The sequence below is a fragment of the Gallinula chloropus genome, assembly GCF_964237585.1.
Source record: "Gallinula chloropus genome assembly, chromosome: 11".
Lineage (NCBI taxonomy): Eukaryota > Metazoa > Chordata > Aves > Gruiformes > Rallidae > Gallinula > Gallinula chloropus.
Genome location: NC_140096.1, coordinates 6,232,080 through 6,247,962, shown reverse-complemented (window position 1 = coordinate 6,247,962; position 15,883 = coordinate 6,232,080). Strand labels below are relative to the sequence as shown.

Here is a 15,883-nt window from a genome sequence, read left to right as displayed (position 1 = left end):
TGAGAGCTAGTGCAAGAGGATGGGAAATCAGGCCAGGTTGTTACTACCTCTTCCCAAAGCCCTGGGGCCAGGTTGTCAGCTGAGTTCGGTTTCCACACCAGCATCCAGAGAGGATGTGCTGAGTGTGAACTGGCTTGAGAAAAATCCAGCTTTGGTGCACAGCAGTCCAGTGAAATAAGTTTCAGAAGATTTATGGATGTGTTGCTTTTCTAAAGCTCTGTTTCCCCTCTAAAAAACTTACTTCTGAAGCAACATTTGTGCAGAGTTGCTGTGTAAGCACCAAGTGTTAGTATTTTGACCGTTATGACAGTCAGCTGACAAAGAGGTGGAACAAAATGTCTGGAAGGCTACTCAGCTCATGGTACTGGGAGGGAGCGGCCAGATCATATGTCTTTTGGGACCTGGCTCCTATGGGAAAGGTTCTCAGTGTAAGTTTGCTTCCAGATTTTTACAAAGACCCAAACACTGCAAAATCTTTCCCAGGAAATGTCATTACCAGGGTGCTTTAATCTCACACAAGTTTTGTAAGAACAGGAAAAATGAGACAAGGAATAGGAAGATGCTCAAAATCTTGTGGTCAATTAACAGGATGCTTTGAAATGTGTTATTGAGCTGGACACATTATAAATCTGGGGATTAGCTAGCAGCAGGATGTAACTGTCCACCTCTGCAAGCGTAGGATGTTGGAACCTTTGTTACCATTTGCTGCTAAAAACATATGTTAGCAATATAAATGTATTCATCAGAATAGTCTTCCTATAAAAAACAAACAGCAATACATCTATCGGCTTCTAGGTGGCCAGAAGAGTTTCAGCCTAGGAAACAAAGCCAAGTCAGTTAAGCAAGATCGTGGAGAATATTTTATATGAGCAAAGACATTCCTAGAAGCATACAGATCCGCTGGCTTGCTCCAAAAGAGAGGCAACACAATCAGCAGAAACAAAAGTTAAAGTCCTTTTAGGTATCCAAATGTTGTGCCAGTGCTGAGGAACTCCTGAAGGATATCACAGAAGAAAGGGAGTGCTTGTAAATTTGGAGGGTGAGCTTTGGTCTAGATAAATGTCAGGCAATGGACCTAGAGAAAAATAATATAAACTGTGATTAAATGATGCTGAACTTGGACCTGGGGCTCATAAATTAGGGAAGAAACCTTGGAGCCATCGCTGGGAGTTCACACTCATCAAAAAAAGTCAACAAAATGCTGGGCATCCTCAGGAGGGGGGTAGCATTTTGCTGCTTACCTAAACCCTCAGAGCATCCCCATCTCCAGTACATCAAGGGGTCTGTGAAGGCACAGAGCAGGGCCCCAAAACCCATCATGGGACTGGAGCAGCTGCTCTGTGAGGAGAGACTGGAAAAGCTGTTTACCATGTGCTTGTACAAATGCTGGTGCTGACATAAGAGGAGAGATGTGTGGGGGCAGTAATGAAAGCACAGGGGTGGAGGAAATGTTGAACTGCTTCTTTTGGCAGCTGTGATGGCTTCTGGTTGCTTAAAACAAATGTGAAAGCGGTTTTAGACTGCATCTTGGAAGCAAACCAATTGATTCCGAGTTCCTTTGCTAATATGGTTCAATCTGAGTTTCTCATGCATGAGTCGAGGCTCCTCATGCTTCTTACCAAAGCTGGTTTCACTGGGTGTCCAGAGTGAGTGGGTTTCAGCAGTAAAAACAAACCAGCGTCATCTCCAAAAGTTTTACATGTATTCTCAATCTCCTCCCTACCTCCCCCCACCCCAAATCATGAATTTTAGGCTCTGATTCTGAAAAACCTGAACAAGACATAGAATCAAAGCCAGAGGTTTTCAAATCTGATCCTTACCTGATTTTCTAGATTGTCAAAACAGTCTTTTGACTCAGTGAAACCATGCAGAAGGATTCACACTATTTGAGACTGTATAACCCTTAGCATGTAGAATAAGAACTGTTTTTAAAAGAGATTTCAATTGTTTGTGCACAATGGACTTATATTTAGCTATGAAAATCATGTTGTAAATTCAAATTCTTTTGGAAGAACAATAGCTTAAATTAGAGGGAGAATGTTTGCAAAACTCAAGAGTGACTTTGAAAGCATTTGGATGATTCTGGTGATTTCATTAACCACTCCTTGGGTTGCACCACGCAAAGATATGTGCCTTTGCATGCTGCACAGAGATTATGTTATTTCCACACCAAATTTTTTACAGATTTATTTATTGGTCAATGTTGCTTTTGGCTGTGTTTTTTATAAGATTTTTCTATTTTTACTGTTGGCACTCCTACACATCTTCAGAGCTGAAGCATTCTAAAAATAAAAGTATTTGCCATTACCGTAATGCTTCTCACATAAGGATGTCAAATTGGATTGAAAACTGGATATAATTATTCCTCATCCATTTTACAAAAGGAGTAACAGATGATCAGAGCGAGTGCAATCATGCTAGGAACCCAGCCTGCTGGGGAGATGGTGATTGCTGTCACCCTGCCAAGCCCTGGCAAAAACAATCTTTCTTCTAAAAGTCTATTGGTAACAGTTACATTTACCTCTGGTGTATCTCAGAGGGTTTTGTGCAGTATATTGACGTTCTGGCGACATGGCTGGAGAAGTACAGCTCATTTCTGTGCAGAAATGCCAAATGTGGTGCTGGGGAAATGCCCGTTGCTTTGGCAGATGCTGTGATAAAACTCATAGCTGGTGCCTTGTGTACACATCCCCCGCTCGTAAATGTGTTGCAAACAACAACAGATTGATCTTTGTGGCTTTGTCTGACTGTCTTTGTTCTTTGTTGCAAACTTGGGGCCCAAAGGCCAGTTCTCACACTGCACTCAACGAAAGTAGTGCTCCCACTACCTTTTTGCACCCCGTAACTAAATAGCCTCATAGTTGGGAAAGACAAATGAAAGAGCATCTTTGCAGGAGACCAGAAAAGAGCAGAACGGAACGTGGCATGCACAAGGAACCAGCCTTTCTCTGTGTGCTTGGGATTTCACCTTGTGTGGAGCCAGAGCATGGGTAAAACGCATTGAAAGTTTGGTTGTGTGGTTCAGCAGTAACCTCAGATGATGTTGTCTGGGGACAAGACCACTGTTTTAGCACCATAATTATTCCCAGCACAAAGCTGTTCTGATCCTGAGGCCAAAGGGGATGGAACTGTCCTCAGATGCTATTGCGACAGCCCTGATAAATCACATTTAATTCTATTTTGGGATGTAAGGGAGACAATCATTTAAATATATAGTTCAGTTTGGTTAAACACTATGCAAATTCCACTTTTTCTGCATTTCCTTGCTCTAATTTTGTTGCATTGCCATTCATGGAAACCCTGCAAGGAGCATGTGTCCTGTTTCACTTTTAACATATTTTGTAAGGATTTTATTTTTTTTAGGTCACAGAATGCTCTCCCTTGGGAGCCTGTAGTAGATGACATGGAAAGGACAATGTGTTTAAGAGAACATTGCTGCAGGCAAACAACTCAAATAGAATGGAAACATCTTGGCCTCATAAAAAAATTTGTCCTTTGGAAGCCGAACCGTCCTCCTGTCCTGGCAGATATTCTCACAAGGTCAGGGGTGGAGTAAAAGCCCTCTCAACACTGATGGTGTGCTTCATGTGCAGAAGGAACAGAGGTTTTCCAGCCATTTTCATCACCACTTTGCAACACTCTGTGGTTAGTGCAAGACATGAGCCAGGGTCCTCCCAGGTTTGACACAATTCTGGAGATGTCAATCAGCCAGATGACAAACAGTTTCTATCTATCCCTGGCTTCACGAGGGATGTCTTCACAGAATCACAGAACATTAGGTGTTGAAAGGGACCTCAAAAGCTCATCTAGTCCAACCCCTCTGCCAGAGCAGGATCACCCAGACTAGATCACACAGGAACACATCCAGGTGGGTTTGAATGTCTCCAGAGAAGGAGACTCCACAGCTTCTCCGGGCAGCCTGTCCCAGGGCTCCAGCACTCTCACAGGGAAAAACCACCTCCTTACGTTCACAGGGAACCTCCAATGCTCCAGCTCCCACCCCGCTGCCTGATGCGTGTTTGCTGTTGGTGTGCGCTGTGTCAAGGGCGATATGGCGACTTTGCAGCGCTTTTGCTGGCTGGTTTTACAATAGACACTGTTGTCATTTGCTGGCACTGTGCTCTGAAAGAGCCCTTTGTGTGCTGCTGCTGGAGCCGGGACACCCGGTGCAGGGCGGCAAAGGATTACTCAGTGCGGAACCACTCTCCGGCTCCATCGCCGTAACAACCCATCCGTGGGTGCTCACACCCGCAGAAAGGCGCCTCGGGAGAGGCCCTGCACACACCTGCGAGGCGTTCCAGCCTCCGTAGTTTCCCTGTTTGGCAACACCCCCCGCCCTCTCCCCGACACCATCCCAGTGAGGCTGGCACCTGCCTCCAGTTCCACGGGTGACACGCGCCGTGCCCAGCCCAACGCGGCCCCCAGCCACCTCCCCGAGCCGAGCGAAGTGAGGCGCGTCTCCCCACCGCCCCCCGCCGCCCCAGCTCCGGCAACCGGGACATCCCCGGGCAGAGGGGGAAGCCGCAGCCCAACCCTCCGGTAACCCTGCTCCGGGACGACGCCCTCCAGGGGCTTCGCAGGTTCCGGCCACACGGGCTCGAAGAGAGATGAGCCGGGAAGGAAGAAAGCGACGGGAGATGGGGACGGGAAGGCGGCGGAACTTTTCGGTGCTCGTCTCGGTGCGGAGCCGGAGCCGTTTGGGCACCGCACAGCCGGCGCCCGGCCCCATTTGGCGGCTGCGCCACCTGCGGCTCCGGCTGCCGCTGTCAGTTGGGCGGCTGCGTCCCAACATGGCGCCGGCGGCAGCGGAGGCGGCCGCGGGGCTTGGGGCCGCGTCGGGCGGATGGAAATACTGATGACGGTCCGGAGACTCGCCTCCATCTGTACCATGGTGAGAGCCGCAGTGCAGCCGGGCGCCGCCGTGACGGGGGCTGGGGAGCGGCGGGGGCGGCCGGTGAGGAGTCCCGGTCCCCGGGGTCCCCGCGACTACTCACCGGCCGCCCCCGCCGCTCCCCGGCCCCCGTCACGGTCGGGCAGGGGCCCCACTGCGACCGGGCGCGATAAGGATTAGTAAAAGCGATTAAAAAACAAGAGTTAGGTGCAGCACCGCCGTCTGCCCTGGTTGGGGTGGGGGGTGCTGCCCGCACCCCCAACCCGGGGAGGCACGGCCGGGAGCGGAGCGGCCTCGTAGGGAGCTGGCGGTGGGGAGGACGGACCAGTGGGAGAGGCCGTGCCGGGGAAGGGGCAAGAGGAGCCGTAGTAGCAGAGGCCAGGCCGAGGTGGGGGAACCGGCCGGGCTGTTTGCGCCGCCGGTTTAACGATTTTACCGTAATTTTGCCCTCATCCCGGGTGGGAAAGGGTGCTGGGGGCAGCCGGGGCCCTTGGCGGTGCTGGGAGCCCGCTCACCGGCGGTAGGTGTGTCAGCTGCCGACAGCCTCTTCGCGGAAACCCGCGGCGGGCTGCGGGATGCTTTCCCTCGGGGAGAGAGGAGCCGGGGGTGGGGGGGCGTTATAGAACCCTAATTCCTTTCCTGGCGCGGATCACAGACGTTTGTTGTGACATCTAGGCTCATTTTAAAGGCTGTTCTGCTAGTTTATAAATGCTCTTGAGACCATTTCTCGTGGGTATTATCCATGTTGCCAATGAAAGCCTAGCAAGAGGAGGACTGATATGATTATGCAGAATTTTTAATGAAGCTATGTTGCCGCCTAAGTAGAGGCCACTAAGTGGTTTGTCTAGCACTAAAACACAGCTGACTCATAGTAAACTATCATGTCTTGGTAACAATACACCATCTACACTTCTCACAGAGATTCCTACTGTAAGGAGCTAAGTATGAATTGTAGCCAGGGTTTGAGTTGCCGAAATCATACTTGGCATCGGGCGGAGTTATCCCATTTTAGTGTTTTGCTCTTCGTAGTCCCACATCACAGTTGCTCCAAATGGTAAAGCTTCAGTTTTAGATCTTGTTCAAAACAGCAGCAAGCCAGAGAGTAGGCTGCTGCATCTGAAGGGGCTCTGGAACACCGACTTGCTGAGCCTGATGTCAAGGGTGTGAAGGGTGCAGGGTGGTTTTCCCATTTCTTACCCAGGTAGGAACTAACTACTGGTTTGGATTAACTTTAGATCGGATTGTGCTGCTCTACAAACACTTTGGAGCTTCATAGTAATACTCTTTCAAGAGAGATTGTTGTTTTGTTTTCTTTTATAAATTTCTGGCAACAGATGCCTGATCTTAAAGTTCTTGATATTGCAGAAGACTTTCCAGAACTTCACACTTACTAATCTCACTAGACACTTCTTTTTTCCCAACATGATTTGTATTTTTTAGTTGCCCATCACAAACACAGGTGAGATTAAGGTTGTTAGACGTAGCTGAATCATGACTTTGCTGTGAAGTTCTGCGCCCCAGAGGCAAGCGATTTACTCAATCCCAGGTAGTATTTTGGATGCATTCCTGACACCAGCTGACTGAGCCTTAGACTAGGAGGGCAAATGTAAAAGGCAATGCGTTTTCCTGTGAGCATGGAGCCAAACCTGAATGCAGCCATGCCAGCGCTTCTGACTTGTTTTTAGAAACATTGGCTGTACAGACTCAATCTTGGATTAATTTTTGCTTCTGTGCTTAGCTTGATTTTTGGTTGGGATGCTAGATGAAAGCTAAGCAGGTTCTTGAAACCTACTGAGGTCCCTTCTGAAGCATTACACTTCTTTTCATTTTCCAGGGGGAGACTTTTCAGAGCATTGCAGCCTGGGGGAAGCAGGTTCTCCTGACTGGTTCTGTTTCGTGCGGGAAACTTAGTTTCATTTTCCTGTGTAAGCCACTGAGTGCTGCTAGCACTAAGTAATTGTATGAAACTTGCTTCCAGGTTTCCTTCTATAGCTGTTTAATCACATGCTATAGAGTTTTTCACTATTGGTGTTTTAGTTTAGCTAAACTTACTGTCAATCTTACTGTTTTTTTTCCTTCAACTGGCCCAGGAAAATCAGGGTCTGTATTTTAAAATTTAATGAGTTTATTTGCACCTACTTCAATTAATGCCCAGTAAATAAAAATACCATTTGCTTTGCCATAACATGAATATGGAAAACCTAAGCCTTTTTTATAGAAACACTTCATTACATTCACAAAGTCCCTTTGCGAAACTCTTCTCTTCAGGATTATGCAGTGATTGTACAGTATTTCACCGGGTTTTAGTAGAACGTGGAGTTTTTCCCAACTCTTCCAGTACTATCTGTGCTTCAGGAAAAACTGAATCTCAAGTTTCTGACATCCTCAGACCCCCTCAGTCAGTCAGCATCACAGGGCCTGACATTCCTGGCTTCTCATCTCAGACACTCCAGTCTTCTGTAATATCTCTTCAAAAATTAAATTCAACACCTGAGCTCAGTAGTAAGTTAGTAGTAACGTAGCCGGAACTTTAATTGTACCACCTCCCTAAAACCACTTCCAGGTTTTTATAGTGGGGATCAGCTCTCCTGTGCCTCCTGACCATTGCATGTCCTTGCTGCAAGCACCAGCCCCTTTCTTAGCGATTGCTTAACATACGTGTGGCAACTATGGCAGTGCAGCTCGTAGGAAAAGGCTTGTTTGTTTGAATATGATTCATTGCTTGGTAAGGCTGCTGACACCATATGGGAAGACGACACATCCATAGCCAAGAGCTACCAACTAGAGCTCTGGTTCTCTGCTGTGTCCTTCTGACACAGTTTTGCTTCCCAGCCCTTAGGTTTACCCTGGACTCCAGGAGTTTTAGGGTGGGTTGGTTGGTTGGTTTTTTCAAGCAACTGGAAGAGTGAAATAGAAAGCACTGCTGAGGTGTTTTGTTACCTGCCATGAAAAATGCACAGCTCCTGTTTGAAAAAAATATTTTTAAACTATCTCTTTGTAGTTCTGTGGCACATGCACAGTCATGGACAGATGCCAGTCCTCTCTTGACTGAGAAGAGCGAGCAAGGAGGGCTGAATTTCCATGGGTCTGACAGCGTCATCTAATCCAGACCGTGTCTGCTGCACACCAAGAGATTGAGGCAGTCAGTTGTAGAGCTGAGTTTTTGAGTCAGGAGTTGGGGGGAGGGAATGTGTGTTGCATTGACAATAATTATTTTATTGTCTTTTTTGATTGGAGAAGCAAAAGAGAACGCTGGAATGGAGAGAGGTGTGAAACACAGATCCAGTCTTCAGTCTGACAGCCAATTTAGTGCAAAGTCTGTAGTAAGCTGTTAGCAGGAATATTGGTGTTTCTTGGTAGGCTAATGACAAACACTTCACCTGGATTCATGTCTAATTATTTGCCAAACCAGTAAGACATGCCTGAAGAGCTCAATTCCAATATACAAATTGGTGGCAGTCTTACCTACAGCATGGATGTAATTATTAGCTTCAGTGCTAGAGAAGAGATGACCAAATCATTTGTAAGTATTTTCTTTCCTTTTGCCACCTGAATAATTTACACCATTCAGGTCAAGCAGGGGTTTTGTGCCACTGATGACTTGCTGACCCTGGGAAAAGGAGAGATCCTAACTGTGTCATGCCACAAGAGTACTGAGGAAACTATGTATGTGGTTCGTTAGTTGAGAGTACATATTAATTATACTCCAGGACTTCTACTAGAGAGCTTTTACAGTTTAAAAAATAGGTAAGAATACCTGGGAAACTACCTACATCTGAGTGTTGGTAGTTCAGGCAGCGCTCTGTATTTTAGAATCTGCCTTGTTTTGTTCTTTAATCAGGATTTAGAGTAAATGCTTTTAATGTGTTGAATAATCTGTATTTATACACATCTACCTCACTTTGTATCTTGTTCCTCTTGGCAAATAAATGGCTTTCAGTATTTGGTCTTAGAGATGTCAATTTGGGAGATTCCTGGACTTCTTGCCAAAATAAAGGGCTACGCTGTAGATCATTAGGGATTGTTTCTTATGTCATATTTTATATTTTCATCTCCTTTCCTAGTGATTTATCCACTTAGCCTCTTGCACACTGGGTTAGGACACTTTCAGTCCTGTTGAAGGTCCCTGTCTGAGTTTCACTGCAGTCCCTCTGCGCATGTTTAACCTCTGTGTGTGTCATGTCTGACGTTAGAGCTGCAGTGTTTGGCTTTGCCTTCCATCAGCATCCGCTTCCTCACTTTTTACAGCATTGTTCCTCCGCTCTTTGATGTGTGAAAGCCATGATAAAATCTTATTGCCAACTCGGGGAAGAACAATGCTGGTAAACACAGGGCCTTGAGTACACCTGGACATCTGTCTGTGTGCTTTTTGAGGGCCAAAAAGCAGTTAAGTACCCAAGAGCTGTAGTAGTGACACTCTTAGGGGTGTTACTAGGTCATTTGAGAGGAACCCAAGGTTGGGAGAAATCTTGGGGAGGTCTTCTGGGATGGGTGAACATAGCTGTGAATGCTTTGGTCATCTCGGAGACAGTGGCTGAGGGGGAGGAAATGACTTGCTTACAGAACTACATTACAAGGTCGAGCCTCTTTAAGCAGTACTTTCTGTCCTTCTTACCCCTGGTCCAGCATCCTTTCCACCCTTTCCTGGAGCCCAGCTTTACTGTCTAGCTTTAAAAAGCATACATCAACCAGATTTCACAATTGTGTCGGACTCATTGAGCCTTTGTGTGTGAGGCACAGACCCTGTGGACCTTGCAAGACCAGCTCCTAATTGAATAAACATTTACACCATACAGTTTAAAAAGCATTCTGTATTAATTTATTTAAAACCACTCTAATTAAGACTGTGCTGCAGGTCCTAAATGCTTCATATAGCAAACTTCTTTTGAAATAAAGTGTTTCCTGATTTCCCTGTGGTCTCTGTGAGTCCGGCAGTAGCCAGGGTGCTCTGTAGGCTTTCCTCCAGCTTTTCCTGTGTGCACTGAACCATTGCACAGATCAAGAAGGTCCTGGGGAATTTGGAAGTGTAGAGTCTCACAAGAACCTGTGACAGTGTTATACCTGCTCCTTTTAAGATTATCGGTTTGTTTTGCCTGCGTAAGCACGCTAAGGGCTGGAATCCAAAGTTCAATTTACTGTAATTTGTTATGCCTGGAACGGCAGCCTTCCCACGTGCATGAAAAGGGGTCATTTCAAAACCCAAATCACAGCAAGTGATAGCTGAGCTGTCAACTCTTTTTTTTCCTTTCTAGCTGCAGTGCTACATGACTGAGGAGTTCTAAAAGCTGGGGAAGCGACATCTGAATTTTGTTTAGAAAACCATGGCAGTGTGTTCCGTAAACTTTCAGCACTACAGCCCCAGTTCTGCCCCTTTCTGCATTCCCCTGTGGTAATTAGAATAGTCCTGAAGCTGGGACTGCTGCCATGGCTAATACAGCTCTGTGCCCGTAGGCAGACCTTATGAAATGCATCATTTTATTCAGATTTCTTTCCTGAAGGTTTTTCGGTAGCTCTGGCTTGGCCTACTTGTTACTTTTTAATTTTTTTTGTTTGTTTAGTCTATAAAAAACTACTCTTCAGTCATACAGTGTATTTAACCAGCCTTTCTCATCTTGAGGGCTGCACGGTGGTGTCCCTCAGAGCCTTTCTACCCAGCTTGAAAGCTGCTTACCAGCTCTTAAAATATTAAATCCTATCCTACTTGGCAAAAAGAAAAAATTACTCATTTGGAGTAGTTAGAGACTTCAGCAAGACCTGTGTACCGGATCTGTCCTGCCCACTGAAATATCTCCTAGACACCTTTCTCTTTTTTTGCCTTCCTTTAAGGGAAATGCCTTTTGCAGGCAGGTGCATGCTGTGTGCTCTGTAGGAATAACCTGGTTTCAGACCAGAACTGAATTAGGATGGGGTTGAGTCCAAGCTCAGCAATCAGAGGGATTTTTATTTCAACAGGGTGTTAGACCAACTTTGCTACATAACTTCTGAGTGTGCATGCAGCTGTAATAAAAATTTAGAGATCTATCTTAAGTTGCTAATGCATTTGAGCTGAATTATTTTTGCAGTGGGAGAAAGATAAAAGCCTCATGTAGAAAGCATGTAGTGTGGAAATTAATATTTTCCACTGAGCTAGAAAATAGTAATTTAAGTAATTTATCCTTGAAGAAAGGCTGCATGTTCAGATTTCCATGGACTGTGTGGAGAGTGTTTTAAATGAACTGATTCTCTTTAGCTTGTTAAAAGTAATCTGATGGTGAAATGAGTGTTGTGGGTATTTTCGGTAGGGCTAAAGCACCAGAAGTACATAGGCAAGCATAGTAAACTCCAGCTTAAACATCAGAAAAAGTACAGTCAGCATTTTTTCTGGAACTTTGAGAGCAGTAATACCTATGCATACAGATACTAAGAGTTTTCTTCTGAGAATCTCCAGCTGCCCATGAATGAACTGTTAAGTGGAGCATCTGATGTCATGGAGTGCCCCAAAGTAAAGACAGCAGTGACTTGGCCTTCTTGTACGTTTTTGTCAGGATTGTTAGTATTTAAAAAAGAAATAAAGTTTTGTGATTGTATCTTTTGAATAGATGAGAAGGGCTTCATGGTTCTCATTACTTCCTTTTCTTGTATTTCAAACAACTGCTTCATTCTTGCTAGCATTTAAAAGCCCTAGTAGCATTTGTTTGACAGGTGTGCTGTCTGTTATAGAATGGTTATAAATCCCTTGACAATCTGCTGTTGTATGGATTTTTCTGCATAATTTCAAAACCACTTTATAATTAGAGCATTGCAGAAATGCTGTTTGTGCTGCACCCTCCCTTAATGACTGTTTAAATGGTTATACTTTTTGTATCTTCTCTCACTCTGCCTCTTCTTTCACCATAGATCCTGATCATTTTCTTACTCTACTGTTTCTCTTCCAGCCTATCCCACGAACGTGCTGTGCATCCATCCCTGCAGTTTAGAAAATACACCCAGTTGCTAGTGAGTAGTGGATAGCACTGATGTGAGGCGCTCTGCCACTCAAAGCCAGTGTGAAACCAGCACCCTCCAAAATGTGCAGGACAGCAGCCCAAACCCTCCTCATGTGCCGTCTTAATCCTTCATAGAGTTGCAGTTTAGCAGTGGTAAATGCCATAAATTGCTTCCCCTTGCCAAATCTTACAGCTGTTGCAAAGAGGACAGTGGGATCTTCCCTCTCCTAACCTTTTCCCATCCTCTGCTTTGTAGTTTGGGGTTTTTTTCTCCTCCTCATTTTATAGCTTCAGTGCCGCTCTGCTGGCCGTGTTCTCAGGCAGCAGTACAGCACTAACCTGCTTGGACAAGAGCTCTGAATGTCAGCAAGGATGGTGACCCAGTGTTGTGCTAATTTGGATCCTTTTCTTACTGAAGCAGTAGCAGCAGCTGCTTCATGCTCTTAAGGTCGGCTGGTGTGCTTATCAGGAGAGCACAATGTTGCTTTTGGAACTGTTCCCAGGTCTGCAGAGTTACCTTCAGAGCAGCAAAACGGTGATACTTAGAAATGGAAGTGTGAATTCCTTCCAAGTGTGAAAGTGTTAGTTCATGATAAAAAAAAAAAAAAAAAAAATTGGCTGGTAATACTGTTTAGTCTGTAATTAATCCAGTTATTGTCAGCCAGGTTTTGTGGAGGGTCAGGATTGCATTGAAACCTGGTAAAACTCACAGTACCAAAAAGGGAAAAAGCTACCACTTTACACAAGAACCACGTGGATGCTGGGCATGTGGGTTTGGGCCATCATTTGACCATAGTTCATGCTCTGAACTATGTAGAATGAAAACTCTCCCAGCAGTTCTTCTGATCATTGGTGACTTCTGAAAATCACTTCAACCTGGGCCTGGAGAATTCTACCATAAAGCTACTAACTCCTCTTACCGAGAACAGAAAAGTGATAACTTCATCTAACAATAATCTCTTGTGATTCTTGTCAGAATGCAAATCTATGAGTCGTTTGTTTCTAAGAATAATGACAAATTCAAATAAGTTTAAGGGCATAGAAGCATTTAAGCCCCTGGAATCTCTTGATACATTTCCAGTTTCTGAAATCAGTTAAATCTAGACCAGGCAAATTACTCCTTTTCTCTGGGGCAGTAGTCACAGACTGTTTGTCGCACTTCTAAGAGGTGATGCAATGAGTTAGCAGCGTCATCTGGCTAAGAAATGGAAGGTACTACTATTTTTCCACCTGAGTAGTATATTGAACTGGAAATAAATCTTTAAGGCTTCTCTGCTGAGCAAAAAGGACTCAGAGCTTAAAAGTTGGAGGACTTGCTAGATGTCTTCTGGTTTTGATGGTTTAGGTAAAATTTCTGCTATACTGTGGGATCACTTCATCTGTTATGACTCAGTTTGACAGCTACTGTGGGTAAGAGTTTTTGAAACTGGGCTTTTTGCATCCCTTTTCATTTTAGCATGCCTTTTTGCTTTACCAAACTCAATAAAAGTGCCTCAGAGACCTTTTGGTGTTCTTTTGGTAAATACTTTTTTACTCAGTCCTTTCTCTCATACATATCTAATGTTGGCCTGATGCTCCTCACTTGGGGTGGTATGAAAAACAGAGGCAAACGTGAATATTGGCCATTCCCTGTGCTTTTCTTTGATACTTAATATATAGGGATTGTTTTTAAAGAGTGTTCTTTGTCTTTTCTGATGGAAGTCAATGACCACCAATGTTCTTGGATTGGCCACTTTTTAAATTAGTTAATATGCATAACGTAAAAGTACTGCACCTATGACAGAAAATACTTTCTTGGTGGTCTGTTGGCCATCCATAGCTGTATCTGTTACTCTGAACTACTAAAATGGTGATATTTCAGATGGGTCAGGCAACTTTCCATCTTTCGATTTGACAAATAATGCCAGAACTGCAGAAACCAGGGAGCTAAGCTTGCTCACTCTCTGGATTCCAAGTCCATTCTGCTGCTGGGGGTGTGATCAGAACAGGAGAGCTCTTGCAAAGTGCAACCAATCTCCAAGACAACAGTTTAAGTCACGGTAATTTCTAGAAAATTACAAATCCTGATTACAAGGTGCTGAAATTCAGTTGTCACCTCCCCCACCAATGTGGAAGTGTTAAATCCGCATCCCTCTGAGAATCTATATATGAGTAAAAGAGCATTACTCATTCAGTTAAACTAGGGGGATGTTTTCCTCGTTGGGTAATTGTGTGTTGACTATATTAATTTGTATTTTGTTCCTGCTCAGGAACTGAGCTCAGGAACTGCAGAGCAGTTCCTTGAGAGCATTTTCTTGGACCTCCTAGAAGTCTGAAGGAGGTACTGGTGGGGTTTTTAGAAGATGTATTTATTGGTCTTGAGGAAGCAGTGCGATGTCAACTCTAATCTCATACGTTAAGCTTCATATTTTGCTGTATTTTAGTGTCCATTATTTGCTTAGCTCTTACATGCCAAGCAAACTCAATTCCTGTAGTTTTTTTATTATCCCTGCAATGCATTTCATAGTTTAGCAAAACAGTGTTGATTTTCTTATGGTTTTAGAATAGTTTGTGGCACCCCAGAAGAGATACATCTCTCTCTTTCCCCAAATAGTCAAATATAATTTTTCATGCTTTGGACACTTGCTGCTTTGGTTAGGTTTTAGTTCTAGATGAGAACTGTGACTTCTGTGTTTCCAGAACTATGAAGTGTGTATTGTTTCATAGGAGCACTTGTGATCTGAGGGAAAAGTATGTATCCAGATGGAAAAATCTTTTAATGGGGCTGGGAAAATGTGTGTAACACCTCTGAGTGAAAACCAAACAGCTGCTTAGGCTTCATTACAGCAAGACAGGGTTCATCCTGCACTAGATTTGCTCTCCAGTTGGTTAATTTGCTATTTGCGAGTTTAGCTGCAAAGTTCATAGAAACGTGGAATAGTCAGGGCTGGAAGGGACCTCAGAGATCCTCCAGTCCCAACCCCCTGCCAAGGGCAGGGACACCTCTCACAAGACCAGGCTGCTCAAGGCCCCCATCCATCCTGGCCTTGAACACCTCCAGCAAATAGGCACCCACCACCTCCCTGGGCACCCTGTGCCAGGGCCACACCACCCTTGGAGTGAAAAATGTCTTCCTAATATCCCATCTAAATCTCCCCACTTCCAATTTAAAACCATTCCCCCTCATCCTATCACTCCATGTCCTTCTAAACAGTCCCTCCCCAGCTTTCTGGAAGGCCCCTTCAGGTACTGGAAGGTGCTGTAAGATCTCCCCTGAACCTTCTCTTCTCCAGGCTGAACAAGCCCAACTCACTCAGCCTGTTCACAGGTTGCAAGTAACTGAACTTTGACTCCAGCCTTACAAGCGTGTCATGGATTCCATCCTGGAACATGACCAAGGCCAATTTCTGCTGTCACCGTAAAGTGCCTTTTATTTTCCTTCCTACCTGTTACCCTGGGTAGTGTGGTTCTCCTGGACATTGACTCCTGTGATGAATCACCCTGTGCTGTTTGCAGTGGAGTTATTTTATTGTGGTATGCTAGGCATGGGCATTTTCTATACCTTCTGCACTGTGTTAGGTATTATTTAATTCACAGGTTTGTGTCTTGAGAGCTATTGATGTGCCTAGCTTGTTATCTTGATTCCTCCCACATTTAATTTGAGTCCTGTTTTGGTTTTCTTTATTTTGGTAGGCTAATATAAAATGTTCTCTGACAAGAGACTTCATAAGCATCTCAGCTAGCTGTTAAGCTAGCTTCTGTGCCTAATTGACTTCAGCTTGTCATTTATTAAGGAAATCTTAATTTTTTTTAATATCTCCCTGCAGTTGATTTACTCAAATTTACAAGTTTGACAGTAGATACAAGGAAGCACTTGAAAAAAAAAAAAAAAAAACACATCTAAGCTATGAGATGAAATGGGTAGATTCATGTGGAGTACAGGTTGGTGGGTTAGTTGAACTGCGTCACTGGTTATAACAAGTTATTAAATTCTTTATACCATAGCTTTATTAAAAATGAAAGTTCTTATGCTATTTGTTTGTTCTGA

At 44.5% G+C, this 15,883-nt stretch overlaps 1 protein-coding gene across 2 annotated transcripts in view; it reads left to right on the top strand.

The window, feature by feature from the left end:
• Positions 1 to 4,828: 4,828 nt before the first annotated feature.
• Positions 4,829 to 15,883, top strand: part of LOC311195605 (ubiquitin carboxyl-terminal hydrolase 12-like) — a gene marked incomplete at its 5' end in the record, with an annotated part of 30,471 nt that continues 19,416 nt past the window's right edge. The window contains one exon of one of the 2 annotated variants that reach the window (XM_084269013.1): positions 4,829 to 4,891. In XM_084269013.1, coding sequence (XP_084125139.1) covers positions 4,844 to 4,891 — 48 coding nt within the window. The remainder of the gene's footprint in view (positions 4,892 to 15,883) is intronic. The other variant, XM_084269012.1, reaches the window with a different exon arrangement.